Source organism: Scyliorhinus torazame, chromosome 24 (assembly GCF_047496885.1).
Source record: "Scyliorhinus torazame isolate Kashiwa2021f chromosome 24, sScyTor2.1, whole genome shotgun sequence".
NCBI classification, from domain to species: domain Eukaryota; kingdom Metazoa; phylum Chordata; class Chondrichthyes; order Carcharhiniformes; family Scyliorhinidae; genus Scyliorhinus; species Scyliorhinus torazame.
The window spans coordinates 8,212,979-8,231,504 of NC_092730.1; the positions used below are offsets into that span (position 1 = coordinate 8,212,979).

Here is an 18,526-nt window from a genome sequence, read left to right on the forward strand (position 1 = left end):
AAGATTTTCCCTCCATACCAGGCAACATCCTGGTAAATCTCCTCCGCACCCGTTCCAAAGCTTCCACGTCCTTCCTATAATGAGGTGACCAGAACTGTACGCAATACTCCAAATGCAGCCGTACCAGAGTTTTGTACAGCTGCAAGATGACCTCATGACTCCGGAACTCAATCCCTCTACCAATAAAGGCCAACACTCCATAGGCCTTCTTCACAACCCTATCAACCTGGGTGGCAACTTTCAGGGATCTATGTACATGGATACCTAGATCCCTCTGCTCATCCACACTTCCAAGAATTTTACCATTAGCCAAATATTCCGCATTCCTGTTATTCCTTCCAAAGTGAATCACCTCACACTTCTCTACATTAATCTCCATTTGCCACCTCTCAGCCCAGCTCTGCAGCTTATCTATGTCCCTCTGTAACCTGTTACATCCTTCCGCACTGTCGACAACACCACCGACTTTAGTGTCGTCTGCAAATTTACTCACCCACCCTTCTGCGCCCTCCTCTAGGTCATTTATAAAAATGACAAACAGCAACGGCCCCAGAACAGATCCTTGTGGTACGCCACTTGTAACTGAACTCCATTCTGAACATTTCCCATCAACCACCACCCTCTGTCTTCTTTCAGCTAGCCAATTTCTGATCCACATCTCTAAATCACCCTCAATCCCCAGCCTCCGTATTTTCTGCAATAGCCTACCGTGGGGAACCTTATCAAACGCTTTGCTGAAATCCATATACACCACATCAACTGCTCTACCCTCGTCTACCTGTTCAGTCACCTTCTCAAAGAACTCGATAAGGTTTGTGAGGCATGACCTACCCTTCACAAAGCCATGCTGACTCATCCCTGATCGTATTATTCCCATCTAGATGATTATAAATCTTGTCTCTTATAATCCCCTCCAAGGACTTCCGGTTGCGGCAATGACCAGCTAAGCCGCACGTTTCGGCGGCTCCAGCTCGAACGGACCTTCGGGCTCTTTTAAGAGCCCCAACGGGGAATTTTTTCGGGACGAAACCCGGTGTAGGGTGAGACAGCAGGGAGTCCCCCCCAACGAAAAAGAAAAATATCTTCGCGGCCAGATCGCGAAGAATCCTCGAGGACAGGGGCAGAAGGAAAAAGGAGCAAGATGGCGGCGGAGAGAGCCCAGGCAACATGGGGGCCGGACCAAGACGAATTTTTGAGACGGTGTGTGGAGCTGCTTAAGAAGGAGGTGCTGGCCCCGATGCTACAAGCAATTGAGGGGCTTAACGAGGCACAAAAGACCCAGGAGATGGAGCTCCGCGTGATGGAGCAGAAGGTGACGGACAACGAGGACGAGATCCTGGGCCTGGCGGTCAAAACGCAGATGCACGAGGCGCTCCACAAAAAGTGCATTGAAAGGATTGAAGTCCTAGAAAACAGATCACGGAGAAAGAACCTTCGGATCCTGGGTCTCCCCGAGGGAGTGGAAGGAGCGGACGGCGGGGCTTATGTGAGCACGATGCTACGCTCGCTAATGGGAGCTGAGGCCCCCTCGGGCCCCTTGGAAGTGGAAGGGGCCCATCGGGTCCCTGCGAGGAGACCAAAGGCGGGTGAACCACCTAGGGCGACGATCGTGCGATTCCATCGCTTCAATGACAGAGAGGTGGTTCTGAGATGGGCCAAAAAGGTACGAAGTAGTAGATGGGAGAATGCGGTGGTATGGGTGTACCAGGATTGGAGTGCGGAGGTGGCGAGAAGGAGGGCGCGTTTTAATCGAGCCAAGGAGGTGCTACACAAGGTGAAGTTTGGGATGTTGCAGCCGGCGCGACTGTGGGTCACGCACCAGGAGAGGCATCACTACTTCAAAACGGCGGAAGAAGCATGCAACTTCATTAAAAACTAGAAACTGGATCAGAACTGAGGGACTGATGTTGGAGGGGAAACGACAATGCTGATGTATATAGAGATGTAAATTGGGGCAGGGGGGGGGGACACTAAGAAATGTGGGCGCCGGTGGGGGGGGGAAGAAGAGACATAGGCGGGGGATGGGGAATGGGAGTGGGGCGGCAGAGGGAGCTGCGCCACGGGGGGCAGGACGGCTCTAGAGAACACGGGGCTTATTGTTCTTGTTCCCGCGCCAGAAAGATGATGGCGGGAAGATAGGTGCAAGGTAGATGGGAGTTCCCCACACAGGGGGGTCAAGGAGAGAGCGGGAGAAGCCGGGGTCAGTTGAAGTCAGCTGACTTTCGGAAGCAATATGGGGGGAGTAATCATGCTAGATGGGGATCTAGCGGGGGGGGTGGGAGGATAACTGGGTTGCTGCTGCAGAGATCGAAGAGGAACTGGTAAAAGAAAAGGTGGTCGGGGCGGGAATGCGCCGCCTGGGGAACGGGTGGGTGCGCGGAACCGGGACGTGGGACTGGCCTAGAGAGGGTGATGGCTAGTCGACAGGGGAGGGGGGCAGGCAGCCCCCCAGTTCGGCTGATCACGTGGAACGTGAGAGGCCTAAATGGGCCGATTAAAAGGGCCCGAGTGTTCGCGCACTTGAAAGGATTGAGGGCAGACGTGGCCATGCTTCAGGAGACGCACCTGAAGGTGGCGGACCAAGTTAGGTTAAGGAAAGGATGGGTGGGACAGGTGTTCCACTCAGGGTTGGATGCAAAGAACAGAGGGGTGGCCATACTGGTGGGGAAACGGGTGTCATTCGAAGCTAGGAACATTGTAGCAGACAGCGGAGGCAGATATGTGATGGTGAGTGGCAGACTGGAAGGAATGGAGGTCGTGTTGGTTAACGTATATGCCCCGAATTGGGATGATGCGGGATTTATGAAGCAGATGCTGGGACGTATCCCGGACCTGGAAGTAGGAAACCTGATAATGGGGGGGGACTTCAACACCGTGTTGGATCCAGGGTTAGATAGATCTAGATCTAGGACCGGAAGAAGGCCGGCAGCGGCCAAGGTGCTTAGGGGGTTTATGGACCAAATGGGGGGAGTGGATCCGTGGCGATTTGTTAGGCCGATGGCCAAAGAGATCTTCTTCTCCCATGTTCACAAGGTGTACTCCCGGATAGATTTCTTTGTTTTGGGAAGGTCACTGATCTCGAGGGTGGAAGGAACTGAGTACTCAGCCATAGCTGTTTTGGATCATGCCCCACACTGGGTGGACCTGGAACTAGGAGAGGAGAGGGAGCAGCGTCCACTCTGGCGACTGGATGTGGGATTACTGGCGGATGAGGGAGTCTGCGGAAGGGTGCGGGGATGTATCGAAAGGTACCTGGAGGCCAATGACAACGGGGAGGTCCGAGTGGGAGTAGTATGGGAAGCACTAAAGGCGGTGGTCAGAGGAGAGCTGATCTCCATCAGGGCCCACAAGGGGAAAATAGAGGCCAAGGAAAGGGAAAGACTACTGGGGGAGATCTTGAGGGTAGATAAAGAATACGCGGAGGCCCCGGATGAAGGACTATACAGGGAGAGGCGACGACTCCAGACGGAGTTCGACCTGTTGACCACAAGGAGGGCGGAGGCATAGTGGAGGAAGGCACAGGGGATGAGATATGAATATGGGGAAAAGGCGAGTCGCCTGTTGGCCCATCAGCTGCGAAAGAGGACAGCGGCGAGGGAGATAGGGGGAATTAGGGATGAAATGGGAGCTACGGTGCGGAGAGCAGGGAAGATAAACGAGGTGTTTAAGACCTTTTACGAGAGACTATATAGGTCCCAACCCCCGGAGGGAAAAGAGGAGATGCGGCAGTTTTTGGACCAATTAAGGTTTCCGAGGGTGGAGGAGCAGGGGGTGGAAGGCCTGGGGGCGCCGATTGGGGTGGACGAGGTTACCAAGGGGCTGGGGAACATGCAGGCAGGGAAGGCCCAGGGACCAGATGGGTTCCCGGTGGAATTCTATAGAAAATATGTGGACTTGTTGGCCCCGCTGCTGGTAAGGACCTTTAACGAGGCCAGAGAAGGGGGGACCCTACCCCCGACAATGTCGGAGGCGACGGTATCGCTAATCTTGAAGCGGGATAAAGATCCGCTGCAGTGCGGGTCCTATAGGCCTATCTCACTGCTAAATGTGGACGCCAAGTTGCTAGCAAAGGTGCTGGCAACGAGGATAGAGGATTGTGTCCCGGGGGTGGTGCACGAAGACCAGACAGGGTTCGTAAAGGGGAGACAACTAAATGTCAACGTGCGACGGCTATTAGGGGTGATAATGATGCCCCCAGCAGAGGGGGAGGCAGAGATAGTGGCGGCAATGGACGCAGAGAAGGCATTTGATAGGGTGGAGTGGGAGTATCTATGGGAGGTGCTGAGGAGGTTCGGGTTCGGGGACGGGTTTGTCAGCTGGGTTAAACTCCTCTATGGGGCCCCAACGGCAAGTGTGGTCACAGGTCGGCAAAGGTCGGAGTATTTTCGACTACACAGGGGAACAAGACAGGGATGCCCGTTGTCCCCATTACTGTCCACGTTGGCAATTGAACCACTGGCCATAGCGCTGAGAGACTCCAGAAAATGGAGAGGGGTGATTAGAGGGGGAGAGGAACACCGAGTGTCACTCTACGCGGATGACCTACTGTTGTATGTGACGGACCCAGTGGGGGGATGACAGAGGTCATGCAGATATTGAGGGAGTTTGGAGATTTCTCGGGATATAGGCTTAACATGGGAAAGAGTGAGCTATTTGTGATACACCCTGGGGACCAGAGTAGAGGTATAGATGGCCTCCCACTAAGGAGAGTGGAAAGAAACTTCCGACACCTGGGGATTCAGATAGCCAGGAGCTGGGGAACCTTACACAGACTCAATCTGACACGGCTGGTGGAACAAATGGAAGAGGATTTCAAAAGGTGGGACATGCAGCCGCTGTCACTGGCGGGCAGAGTGCAGGCAATTAAGATGATGGTCCTCCCGAGGTTCCTATTTGTGTTCCAATGTCTCCCTATACTGATCACTAAGGCCTTCTTTAAAAAAATAGATAGGAGCATCACGAGCTTCGTGTGGGCAGGGAAGGCCCCGAGGGTAAGGAGGGGGTTCCTACAACGTAGGAGAGACAGAGGGGGACTGGCGTTGCCGAATTTGGGCGACTACTACTGGGCCGCCAACGTGGCGATGATTCATAAATGGATGATAGAGGGAGAGGGAGCGGCGTGGAAAAGGTTGGAGATGAAATCCTGCAAAGGGACGAGTTTAAAAGCGCTGGTGACGGCGCCACTACCGCTCTCCCCAAAATAATTTACCATGAACCCAGTGGTGGCGGCAACATTAAGTATCTGGGGGCAATGGAGGCGACAGAGGGGTGTGCTGGGAGCCTCGGTGTGGTCCCCGATCAGGAACAACCATAGGTTTGCCCCAGGGAGGCTGGACGGAGGATTCCAGAACTAGCACCGGGTCGGAATCAGGAGAGTGGGAGATTTATTTATAGACGGGACGTTTGCGAGCTAGGGAGCGCTTGAGGAAAAGTATGAGCTGCCCCGGGGAAATTTCTTTAGATATATGCAGGTAAGAGCGTTCACGAAACAACTGGTGAGGGAATTTTGGAGGGGGAGAGGGGACCGGCGAGGTATTACTTTGTGTTATTTGGTTAGTTTACCATGTTAGTTACACAATGTTGTGTTGCAGTTATCATGTTACCTTTATTTTTATTTTTTTTGATTTGTAAGGGAAAAAATTGTGTTTGAAAACTCTAATAAAATATATTTTTTTAAAAATAATAAATAATCCCCTCCAAGACTTTACCCACAACAGACATGAGGCTCACCGGTCTATAGTTGCCGGGGTTGTCTCTGCTCCCCTTCTTGAACAAAGGGACCACATTTGCTATCCTCCAGTCCTCTGGCACTATTCCTGTAGCCAATGATGACATAAAAATCAAAGCCAAAGGTCCAGCAATCTCTTCCCTGGCTTCCCAGAGAATCCTAGGATAAATCCCATCAGGCCCCGGGGACTTATCTATTTTCAGCCTGTCCAGAATTGCCAACACCTCTTCCCTACTTACCTCAATGCCATCTATTCTAATAGCCTGGGTCTCAGCATTCTCCTCCACAACATTCTCTTTTTCCTGAGTGAATACTGACGAAAAATATTCATTTAGTATCTCGCCTATCTCTTCAGACTCCACACACAACTTCCCTTCCCTGTCCTTGACTGGCCCTACTCTTACCCTAGTCATTCGCATATTCCTGACATACCTATAGAAAGCTTTTGGATTTTCCTGATAACAGATCAGTCCGAGGGAGAGTTGTTGAGGAGTCTTGTAGCTGTGGGGAAGAAGCTGTTCCTATGTCTGGATGTGCGGGTCTTCAGACTTCTGTACCTTCTGCCTGATGGAAGGGTCTGGAAGAAGACAATGCCTGGTTGGGAGGTGTCTCTGATACTGCTGTCTGCCTTCCTGAGGCAGCGGGAGGTGGAGACAGAATCAATGTGGGAGTGCAAGCTTGTGTGATGCGTTGGGCTGAGTTCACCACACTCTGCAGTTTCTTGCGATCTTGAACCGAGCAGTTGCCATACCAGGCTGTGATGCAGCCGGATAGGAGGCTCTCTATCGCACATCTGAAGAAGTTTGTGAGAGTCGATGCAGACATGCCAAATTACTTTCGCTTCCGTTAAAGGTTCTAAATAAATGCAATTTGTCAGAGCAGTTGTTATTCTGGACCGTAACTGCAGGAACTTCACTTTCAAATGGTCACGTTGATTTCTAATGTAAACCCCGTCTTCTTTCCAGTCATCTTCTCAACCCAGACCTGGAGATTTGATTGAAATATTCCGAGGTGCCTACCAACACTGGGCTATCTATATCGGAAATGGATATGTCATTCACTTAACTTCAGGTAAAGGCTACTGAATTTTTCTACTTAGATTCAATGATCTTTTCTATTGACAGAATAAAATTATGAACCTGAAGTCTGTCCATAATCCATTATTTCCAATGGAGACTGCCTATGTAAACATCACACTGTAATTACAATATTTCACCAGTGGAGGTGCTGCTGTGTCACCATTGGAAAGAGGGTGTAATTACAGTGACACCGTTCTGAGACCCTGGGCTGGATTCTCCAATCCCCGACGCTGGAATCGCATTCGGCGAGGGGAGCGGAGAATCCCTGATGACACCCAAATTGGGGGGCCGCTTTCGCAATGCTCCGCCTTACCCACCGCCTCAGGACATTGCCTGAGGCCCCCCCCGCCCCCCCCGCCGATGCGCCGTCCCCAACCAGCCAAGTTCCCAACGGCGTGGGGCACTGTGGTCTCACCCGTCGTGAACTCCGTGTGGCGGCTGCAGACTCATTCCAGGGCCGGCACAGTCCGGGGAGGGCCGATCCGCAGGCAGGGTGGGTTCAATTCAGGGCTGGGTGCACTGTGGAGAGTGAGGGGGGGCCCGTTGCGCGCGAGCAGCCGAAGGGGGTACTATTTTTGCGGTCCAGGTCCGTGGGCTGAGTCCGCCATGAACCCCCTCGCGCCGCCACGGACCCGGCAATGCTCCGGGACGTGTCGGCAGCTAGAGCTGGGAGCTCTACGCTGCCTGGCTGCTAGCCCCTCCTTCCTTCGCCAATGGCGGCAAATGTCTTGACATCAAGTTCTGGAATTCCCTCCCTAAACCCCTGCAGCGGACACAAGTGATGGAACCAGTGGGATGTTGTGACCTTACTCCCAATTATTTTGAGGTCAGCATTAATTAGACTGCATGCAGGTAAACTGGCTCAATGTGGGAATGACCTCCCCGCACTCCCTTCCTCTAGCCTGTCTCTGCTACTGTCTGAGTCCACGCTGACTAACTTTAAACCCTCTGTGATAATGTTAACCTCAGCTCCCTGAACTCAATAACCCAGCTTTGACAGAATCGTCCAGACTGGAAACGTTTGCTCCCTTCTCTCTCCCCAGAGGCTGTCAGACCTGCTGAGATTGTCCAGTATTTTCTGTTTTTGTTTTAGATTCCAGCATCCACAGTAATTTGCTTTTATCAATAACCCAGCTCTTCATTTCACTCCTCGTTGATACACCTTGGGATATTTAGTCTTAAAGGTAGCAGCGAACTGTAACTTGTAACTAATGGAGGCTTTTAATCAGCTTCAGTAACACATTCCCTTTAACTGTAACTAACTCCCTCTAACTGTAAAGACCCTGGATATTCAAACAACCTCAATAAACACTAAAAAAAAGCAAACACATGTGTGGAATCTGAAACAGAAAATGCTGGAAGAACGCAGGTCTGGCAGCTTCTGTGGTGATAGACTGACCACCAACATTCATTACAAAGCCTACCGACTCCCACAGCCACCTCAGAATCACAGTATAATGCAGTGCAGAAGAGGCCCTTTGGTCCACCGACACATGAAAGACCCTGACCTGCCCATCTAATCCCATTTGCCAGCACATGGCCCACAGCCTTGAATATTAAGACGTTTCAAGTACTCACCCAGGTACTTCTTAAAGGATGTCAGGTCACCCGCCTCTACACCCTCCCAGGCAGTGCATTCCAGACCATCACCACCCTCTGGGTAGAAAAGGTTTGAACTCAAACTCCCCCTAAGCCTCCTGCCCCTAACCTTGAACTTGTGTCCCCCTCATAACTGTCCCTTGAACTAAGGGGAACAGCTGCTCCCTATCCATGCCCCTCATAATCTTGTCCGCCTCGATCAGGTCGCCCCTCAGTCGTCTCTGCTCCAGAGAAAATAACCCGAGCCTATCCAATCTCTCTTTATAACTTAAATGTTCCATCCCAGGCAACATCCTGGTGAATCTCCTCTGCACCCCCTCCAGTGCAATCACATCCTTACTGTAATGTGGCGACCAGAGTTGCACACAGTGCTCCCGCTGTGGCCTCACCAAAGTTCTATACAACTCCAACAGGACCTCCCTGCTTTTGTAATCAATGCCCCGATTGATAAAGGCAAGTGTCCCATGAGCCTTTTTCACCTCCCTATTAACCTGCCCTTCTGCCTTCAGAGATTTATGGACAAACACGCCAAGCTCCCTCTGTTCCTCGGAACGTCCCAGTGTCAGGCCGCTCATTGAATATTTCCTTGTTAAACTGCTGCTTCCAAAATGTATCAGCTCGGACTTTTCTGGGTTAAATTCCATCTGCCACGTTTCTGCCCATTTGACCATCCCGTCTGTATCTTCCTGTAGCCCGGGACTCTCAGCCTCACTGTTAACCACCCGGCCAATCTCTGTGTCATCCGCAATCTTACTGATCCCCCCACCCCCCCACATAGTCATCTATGTTGTTTATATAAATGATGAATAATAGGGGGCCCAGCACAGATCCCTGTGGTCCGACACTGGACACTGACGTCCAGTCACTAAAGCAGACGTCTGTCATCACCGTTCTTGTCTCCTACAGCTCAGCCAATTTGAATCCACCTTATCAAGTTACCCTGGGACCACATTAGTTGTTCTCCAGTTCTCTGGCACCTCCCCGGTGGCCAGGCAGGAATTAAAGATTTGGGGTCAGATCCCCTGCAATCTCCTCCCTCGCACCCCACAGCATCCTGGGACACAATTCATTCGGACCTGAAGATTTGTCCACTTTTAAGCCTGCCAGCACCTCCGAAACCTTGTCACCCCCAATGTCAATGTGCCCAAGAAACTCCTAGTCTCCCTGAGGTACCCTCAATAATGATGCTTAGAGATTAAACTGTAAAGGCGGCTTTATTAAGCTAATAACTATGCTACAGATTTGGACGAGAGCTGACTGCTATACAGACCATGAGGCAGGCCTTTATGTATGGCTCCCAGATGGGCGGAGCCAGAGGCGGAGTCCCCAGGGTTCCAAGCCTGGTCTTAAAGGGGACATCACCTTACATGATGATAAGGCAGTAACCGTTCATCACATTCGCCCCCCGTTTAAAAAGGAGTCCGGCGGGGATGAAGTGCCATCATAGGTCCATCCGTCTCGGCGGCCGGATCGTCCTCCTCGATCTCCTCAGTTCGGGCGATGGTGCGGCGGTCACGGACGTCCCGGTTGAGGGCACATCCGGGAGCACAGCGGTCGGAGCTTTGGTCCGGGTCGGGGCAGAGGAACTAGGCAGGGCCGGGGGTAGCGGAGCCGGCGCCGGCGGGGTGTGTAAAGGGTGGGGGGCGCACGGTAGGAGCTCACCAACGGGTGGTAGGGCCGGAAGGGGGTGTTGTAGGGGGTGACGGGTCCTGCAGGGGAGCGGCGCGGGAAGGGGCGTCTGTGGTGGAGGATCCAGCGGGCGCCAGATCCCGGAGGGAAACCGTATCATGCCTGCCGTCGGAGTACTCCACGTAGGCGTAACTGGGGTTGGCGTGGAGCAGTCGGACCTTTTCAACTAGGGGGTCCGTTTTATGGCTCCTCACGTGCCTCCGGAGAAGAACAGGTCCCGGAGCCGTCAGCCAAGGTGGAAGCGAGACCCCGGAGGTAGACTTCCTGGGGAAGAGAAACAATCGCTCATGAGGGGTCTCATTTGTGGCCGTGCAGAGGAGTGACCTAATGGAGTGTAGGGCATCGGGTAGGACCTCCTGCCAGCGGGTGGTTGGGAGATTTCTCGACCGCAGGGCCAGAAGGACAGCCTTCCACACGGTCGCATTCTCCCTCTCCACCTGCCCGTTTCCCCGTGGGTTATAGCTGGTCGTTCTGCTCGAGGCGATGCCTTTGCTGAGCAGATACTGACGCAGTTCATCGCTCATGAACGATGTACCCCGGTCGCTGTGGATATAAGCAGGGAAACCGAACAGGGTGAAGATGCTGTGCAGTGCCTTAATCACCGTGGCTGAGGTCATGTCGGTGCAGAGAATGGCGAATGGGAAACGGGAGAACTCATCGATCACGGTGAGGAAATAGGCATAACGGTTGGTGGACGGGAGGGGCCCCTTGAAGTCCACGCTCAGTCGCTCAAAGGGGCCCGAGGCCTTCACGAGCCGAACCTTGTCTGGCCGATAGAAGTGCGGTTTGCACTCCGCACAGACCTGGCAGGCCCTGACCATGGCCTTGACCTCCTTGGTTGAGTAAGGTAGGTTGCGGGACTTAATGAAATGGACGAGCCGGGTAACCCCCGGGTGGCAGAGGTCATTGTGGATGGCTTGCAGGCGGTCCTCCTGCGCGTTGGCGCATGTGCCGCGGGACAGGGCATCTGGGGGCTCGTTGAGCTCCCCTGGACGATACTTGATATCGTACGAGTAGGTGGAGAGTTCGATCCTCCACCTCAAAATTTTATCGTTTTTTATTTTGCCCCGTTGTGTGTTATCGAACATATAGGCGACCGACCGTTGGTCGGTGACGAGGGTAAACCTCCTACCGGCGAGGTAGTGTCTCCAGCACCGCACAGCCTCCACAATAGCTTGTGCCTCCTTTTCGACTGCAGAGTGTCGAATCTCGGAGGCGGTGAGGGTTCGGGAGAAGAACGCTACTGGTCTACCTCCTTGATTGAGGGTAGCAGCCAGGGCGATGTCTGATGCATCGCTCTCTATCTGGAAAGGGATGGTTTCGTCCACCGCGTGCATGGCGGCCTTGATGATGTCGGCCTTGATGCGGTTGAAGGCCAATTGAGCCTCAGCCGAGAGGGGAAAAGTGGTGGTCTTTAGGAGTGGGCGGGCTTTGTCCGCATACTTGGGGACCCACTGGGCGTAATAGGAGAAAAGCCCCAAGCGCCGTTTGAGGGCCTTGAGGCTGCGGGGGAGAGGGAGTTCCTTAAGGGGGCGCATGCGGTCGGGGTCGGGACCTAGGACCCCGTCTTCCACGCCATAGCCGAGGATGGCCAGCCGGGTGGTGTGGAAAACGCATTTGCCCTCGTTATAGGTCAGGTTAAGGGCTCGGGCGGTCTGGAGGAACTTTTTGAGGTTAGCGTCATGGTCCTGCTGATCATGGCCGCAGATGGTGACATTGTCCAAGTACGGGTATGTAGCCCGCAAACCGTACTGGTCCACCATTTGGTCCATCGCCCTTTGAAAGACGGAGACCCCATTTGTGACACCAAAGGGGACCCTGAGGAAGTGGAAGAGCCGGAAGGCTGCTTCGAAGGCAGTATAGAGGCGGTCTTTCGGTCGGATGAGGAGCTGGTGATAGGCAAATTTGTGGTCGACCGTGGAAAAGACTCGGTATTGGGCAATCCGATTTACCATTTCCGCGATGCGAGGAAGGGGGTACGCATCAAGCTGCGTGAATCGGTTTATGGTCTGGCTATAATCCACGACCATCCGTTTCTTGTCCCCGGACCGGACTACCACCACTTGCGCTCTCCAAGGGCTGTTGCTATCCTCGATGACCCCCTCTCCCAGTAAACGCTGGACCTCTGACTTGATAAAAGCCATACCTTGGGCACTGTAGCGCCGGCTCCTGGTGGCGACGGGCTTCCAGTCGGGAGTGAGGTTAGCGAATAGCGAGGGGGGTGCGACTTTCAGTGTCGCAAGGCAGCACACCGTGAGGGGGGGCAAGGGTCCGCCGAACTTCAGTGTCAGGCTTCGGTGGCTGCACTGGAAATCCAGTCCGAGCAGCAGGGGGGCACAGAGGTGAGGGAGGATATAAAATTTGAAACGGGTGTATTTGGCACCCTGGATCGAGAGATCCGCAATACAGTACCCAGTGATTTGTACCGAGTGGGACCCAGATGCGAGGGCTATGGTTTGGGATGTGGGATGGGTGCGTAGGGAGCAGCGCCTTACCGTTTCAGGGTGGATAAAGCTCTCCGTGCTCCCGGAGTCGAAGAGGCATGCAGTGTCGTGCCCGTTGACCTGGACCTGCATCATGGAGTTCTGCAGGTGTTTCGGCCGAGTTTGATCGAGGGTGATCACACCCAGTCGTGGGTAGTTGGGAGTCGTAAAATGGCCGCTGCCGTTGGTCGCACGTGTCGGGTCGAGAAGATGGCCGCCGACCAGATGGCCGCTCCCATGATTCGCACGAGGCTGATGACGCGTCAGAAGAGGACGTGTTGGGTCGGTGCGCAGCAGCATTGCGAGGCCTACGGGCCTGAGAGCCTGATTTTCGGGCCGGCTGTTCTTTGTTTTTCTGGCCCCTGGGTCTGGCCAGGCAGACCCTCGCAAAGTGCCCTTTCTTCACGCAGTCGCTGCAGATCGCGGAGCGGGCTGGGCAGCGTGGGCGTGGGTGCTGACCCTGCCCGCAGAAGTAGCAAGGTGTGCCCCCATGGTGAGCGGGTCGCCGCGTGGCGCAGGCCTGTAATACGGGCGAGTCTGAGGAAGTCCAGGGGGGGGGCTGGCAGAGTCCGCGGGGTACGAACCCAAGTTATGTCGGACCACCTCCAGCGAGGAGGCGAGCGTTAGCGTCTCCTGGAGGTCTTTTGCCCCGTTTTCGAGCAGTTGCTGCCGGATGTAGGTTGAGCGGATGCCGGACACGAAAGAATCTCTGATGTGCAGGTTCATATGGACTTACCCTGTCACATCCTGATGGTCACAGTCCCTGGCCAGCGCGGTGAGTTTCTCAATAAACTCGTCGAGCGATTCCCCCGAGCGCTGCCGGCAGGTAGAGAGCAGATGCCGGGCGTGCACCTCATTGACGGGTTTGACAAACCGCTTGCGGAGCAACTCAATCGCTTCCTCATAAATCGTCGCCTTTTCGAGCGTGGCGGAGATTCTGTGACTCACCCGGGCGTGGAGTAGACGCAGTTTGCGTGGCCCCAGGATGGGAGTCTCTGCGGAGTCCAGGTAGGCCTCGAAGCACCGCAGCCAGTATTTAAAAATTTCCTATGCCTCCGGCGTTCGTGCTTCTAGATTGAGCTTCTCTGGTTTTAGGCCTGCGTCCATCCTGAATCTAGTTTAGCCTAATAAATTGAGGTACCCTCAATAATGATGCTTTGGGATTAAACTGTAAAGAAGGCTTTATTAGGCTAATAACTATGCTACAGATTTGGACGAGAGCTGACTGCTATACAGACCATGAGGCAGGCCTTTATGTATGGCTCCCAGATGGGCGGGGCCCCCAGGGTTCCAAGCCTGGTCTTAAAGGGGACATCACCTTACATGATGATAAGGCAGTAACCGTTCATCACACTCCCTCAATTACAGCTCCTCACATCCTGCTTCCTGTAAGGACTCTGTCCCTTTCTCCCAGTTCCTCTGCCTCCGTCGCACCTGTTCTGATGATGCCACCTTTGAAAATGGAGCTTCTAACATGTCTACCTCTTTTTAAACTGAGATACCCCCCACACCACAGTGGTTGACAGATGATAGGGTCCCATGATAGGGTCCCCCTTTTCCTCACTTTCTACTCCAACAAACTCCACAGTCAAAGGATCATCCTTCGTCATTTCTGCCAACTCCAGCATGGTGCCACCACCAAACACATCTTCCCCTCACCCCCTCGTCAGCATTCTGCAGAAACCGCTCCCTTCGTTGCACCTTGGTCCACTTCTACATCACCCCCAACACCCCAGCCCCTTCCCACAGCACTTTCGATGCAATCTCAGAAGGTGCAACACCTTCTTCTGTAGCCATGTAAAATGGCTGCGTTGCGATTAATCTGGCCAAAACCCAGTTTAAAATGGCTAACCCGAAAGACTGCTGGGAAAAGCAGCCAAGAAGACACAAGCAGGCAGCTGCAGACAGGTTTGCATATTCACCTCTGGGAACGTAGCCCAGATCGATACTCAGGGCTATCAACAGCCCTTCAACACAGGTATCCGCAGTTTCATTCAGGACTGTTTACACCTAATCAACTCAGACATCCAGTTAAATCGGCTATCCCCGGGAACAATTGCAACATATTAGCAATTGAATATCGGGCCAGACCTGTCGGCGCCTGCAGTGGCCGAAACAAAGACAGGTGAGCGACCACCCCCCAATCGGGGAATCGCCTCACCATTGGACACATCGACCCCAGAGACTGGGGACAGAATCCAATCACTTGGGACTCAGGGTCAAGGCCCGCCCCGGGAGGCGGGAAGCCCCTGGGCCCTATAAAAGTAAAGGTCCAAGTTCAGATCTCTCTCTCTCTCATCTTCGCCTGCTCGAGACCTTCGGAAGACCAGCCACCGGCAGCAGTAAGTTTGAATTCAACGATCGCTATCCGGTAGAGACACCTAGCCACCGACCTGTAGCAGCCCTTTTGAATCCCGCGGGCCAGATTTGATTGGACAAGCCATTCGTTTCCCTGACCTGGTGGGCTCTTCCTAAGTTAAGTATTGGCCAGTAGTGATAGGTTTGTTATATAGAAAGTAGTATTAGGGTATTAATATTGCTTGTTGTATATAATAAATGACCGTTGTTTTAATCCTTACTAAGCGGTGTGCTGTATTATTAATCATAACCTGAACTTGAACCACGTGGCGGTATCATAAAGATACCTGGCGACTCATGAGCAAAGGTGACCTAAACAGAGCAAATAGACTAAAGCTAGAAAGAGCAACACTTCTTTACACCCGTACTCCTCACTGTTCAAGGCCCCAAACACTCCTTTGAGGTGAAGCAATACTTTGTTTGCACCTCCCTCCATTTGGTACACTGGATTCGCTGCTCCCATTGTCCGCGTGTCTCTCCTCGGCCTGCTGCAATGCTCCAGTGAAGCCAATGCAAACTGGAGGAGCAGCACCTCATCTTCCAATTAGGCACCTTACAGCCCCTGGGCTCAACAACTTTAGACTAGGAACTTTCTCCTCCATCTTGACATTTTCTTTAATATCCCAAACAATTTTTGCCGCAATGCAAATCGCCTCCACTTTACTGGGGCCATTTGTCACGTGTTCCTCAGTTTTGCTTTCACTGGGCACTGACCTTTATGCTCCCGTCAACACATTCTGATATCTTACATTTTGGCAACTCCTAGCACCTTCCTCTGGCATGAATGCTTCATCTGTCTCGTGACCACACATCTTTGTTTCAACCTCTTCCACCAATCACTGATATTCTACTCTGCTCCACCCTCTCTTGTACAGTAAATAATCCAACACATTTCTCTATCTTTATCTCTGGCGAAGTCAAACGGACTTGAAACGTTCGATTCTGGCAGAGCAGGCTCGAAGGGCTGAATGGCTTCCTCCTGCTTCTATTTTCTGTGTGTGTTCGCTTGGTTTTCTCTCCCCACAGATGCTGCCAGACCTGATGAGTTGTTACAGAATGTTTTTAAACTCAATAAACTGTTCCATTAATATATCAAAACAGTCTCAATAAACTGCTGCTTTAATACATTTTCTAGATGGAGGATCTGGTGAAACATCGAGCAATGTAATGTCCAGTTCTACAATATTTGCTGTGGTTAAAAAAGAGCGTCTCTCTGCAGTAGCTGGATCCAGTGAATACCGTGTCAACAACACGGCTGATCAGATCAGGAACAGGTTACCTGTTCGCCAGATACTACAAAATGCCGAAGCGCAAGTTGGAAACAGACAGAAGTATAGCGTAACAGCAGCAAACTGTGAACACTTTGTCAAATGGCTTTGTTACGGTGAAGCTGAATCGAGGCAGGTGAGTGAGTCAATCCCATAATCCACAGGTAATTATAGACTAGCAGGATCTTCTGGTCATGGACATTCTTCCATCTGTTGCTGAACAAGGAGACATCTGAGCAGTTACAGCAGCCCCAGGAGGAAGGGTGAGAGTGACACCACCCGACTGATGTAGAAACCCCGTTATTAAATCTGACTCCAGCTCAGATAACTGGCACTGTGTGAACTATAGAAGGTAGTGTAGTCAGGATCTGTGTGGGTCACAGGGGATGAGCGACCACAGGCCTAGGTAGGGTGCTCTTTCAGAGGGTCAGTGCAGACTCGATGGGCTGAATGGCTTCCTTCTGCACTGTAGAGATTCCATGAAAAGGTTGATGTGAGGAATGGTGGGTCATGGTGGCTGGGGCTCCAATTCCCTGGTTATTCCAGAGAATGGGAATGGAGAGCGATGACATCTGAACTGGAAGAGGCAGACTGGGAAGGTCACTAGGGGCCTCAGTGACTCGGGAGATTATCTATCGCTGGGTCCCAGAGTCTCTGAAAACATCTTCACTGTGCTGTCTGTTTCTGTCTCTCTGACTGATACAATCTCTTCTCACAGGCAGAAAATGCTGTTGCTGCCGCTGATGCTGTTGGTGCTGCTGTTGCTGTTGGTATTGTTGGTGCTAGCGCGGCCATTATAACTTCCGCGATGCGGCAAACTTAGGTTGTCCTCTTGAACGTTGACAGAAGCACTGACTGATGATTAACCGTATGTATTAAGTTGCTTCATTTTGTTTTTAAAAATTTAGAGTACCCAATTTTATTTTCCAATTAAGGGGCAATTTAGCGTGGCCAATCCACGTATCCTGCACATCTTTGGGTTGTGGGGGTGAGACTACACGGACATGGGGAGAATGTGCAAACTCCACACGGAGAGTGACCCGGGGCCGGGATCCAACCTGGGTCCTCAGCGCCATGAGGCATCGGTGCTAACCATTGCGCCGCCATTAAGTTGCTTCATAAACTCCATGTTCCCTTTTAAATCAACATTCTTTGTAATTATTCATTGAAGAATGTGAATAAATGATCTCCATTAAAGACAGGCCGATATTTCTCGAGTGCCTTTCATAACCTCCCAGTCCCCAGCGGTTCAGTTAATGGCGCTGTTTTGATGTGTACTAACTGTTTGTAATGAAGGGAATGTGACAGCTTCCTTTAGTCTCCAATACTGATCACCAATCTGGAGAATTTCCACAGCATCAGTCTGGCTGGGATATGAAAGGGTTTGTGGCGAGGGAGCTGGTGTTGGGATTAGACCGTGTTGTGAACACTCTGTCCGTGACATTCAATATGGTGCAATCGTATCACATCAGGTGAGAACATCCCAAAATCCACAGGGAATTATAGATTGGCGGGAATCTGGTCTTCCTTTCGTCTTCGAGTCAGCAGCTGCCCATCCAAGAGTCTGAAACATATTGAAAGAAGCAGGTGAGAGGAGTGGGCGAGCGCAGTGGGGGGTGCGGTGGGGTGAATGGCAGAATTCTATCAGTTTAATCAGGAGGGAATTGAGGAACCTGACTGGGGAAATGGGGTGAGGTTAGAATTCCCTGGTTATTCCAGAGAATGGGAATGGAGAGTGGTGACATGTGAGCTGGAAGAGGCAGACTGGGAAGGTCACTAGGGTCCATGTACTCAATGACTCGGGAGATTATCCTTCGCTGGGTCCCAGAGTCTCTGAAATCATCTTCACTGCGCTGTCTGTTTCGGTCTCTCTAACTGATACAATCTCTTTCCACAGATCGCCAAATCCCTGCGCTGTGGCTCACAGTCTGTCAATGGCTGCTTGCGGTGTTGCTGTTGTTTCCCTGGCTCTCTCTGCAGTTTGTATTGCTCCTGTCACTGTTGAGGTTACTGTGGAAAATGTGCAAAAACTCTGTTCCAACACATCTCTCAATAATTACTTTGCAATAAAGATGATTTCTCCCGATCTGCCCCAGTCGGAGAGTTTCTGAAGTTGAACCATTTCTCTGGGATTCTATCCATGTAAGGTCAGTACACCACAGGGATGGACAGAAGGACAGAGCGGGGAATTGGAAAGGCGAGTCCGGAACAATATTAACTCACAATAAAGCAACAGGACACTGGGACGCAGGGAGAAACCAGGAAATAGGGGGAGCAGAAACTAACACGGAGAGTTTACGTTTCACAAGAAGGAACGGTGAC

The 18,526-nt window shown here is 52.2% G+C and overlaps 1 protein-coding gene across 2 annotated transcripts in view; it reads left to right on the top strand.

Moving 5' to 3' along the window:
- The window catches only part of LOC140399867 (phospholipase A and acyltransferase 3-like), a 53,372-nt gene extending 35,082 nt beyond the window's left edge, over nucleotides 1-18,290 (top strand). For both annotated transcript variants that reach the window (XM_072489331.1, XM_072489332.1), the window contains 4 exons: nucleotides 6,694-6,799; nucleotides 16,072-16,340; nucleotides 16,923-17,072; nucleotides 18,102-18,290. In XM_072489331.1, coding sequence (XP_072345432.1) covers nucleotides 6,694-6,799; nucleotides 16,072-16,340; nucleotides 16,923-17,027 — 480 coding nt within the window. In that variant the 3' untranslated portion in view covers nucleotides 17,028-17,072; nucleotides 18,102-18,290. The remainder of the gene's footprint in view (nucleotides 1-6,693; nucleotides 6,800-16,071; nucleotides 16,341-16,922; nucleotides 17,073-18,101) is intronic.
- Nucleotides 18,291-18,526: the final 236 nt, after the last annotated feature.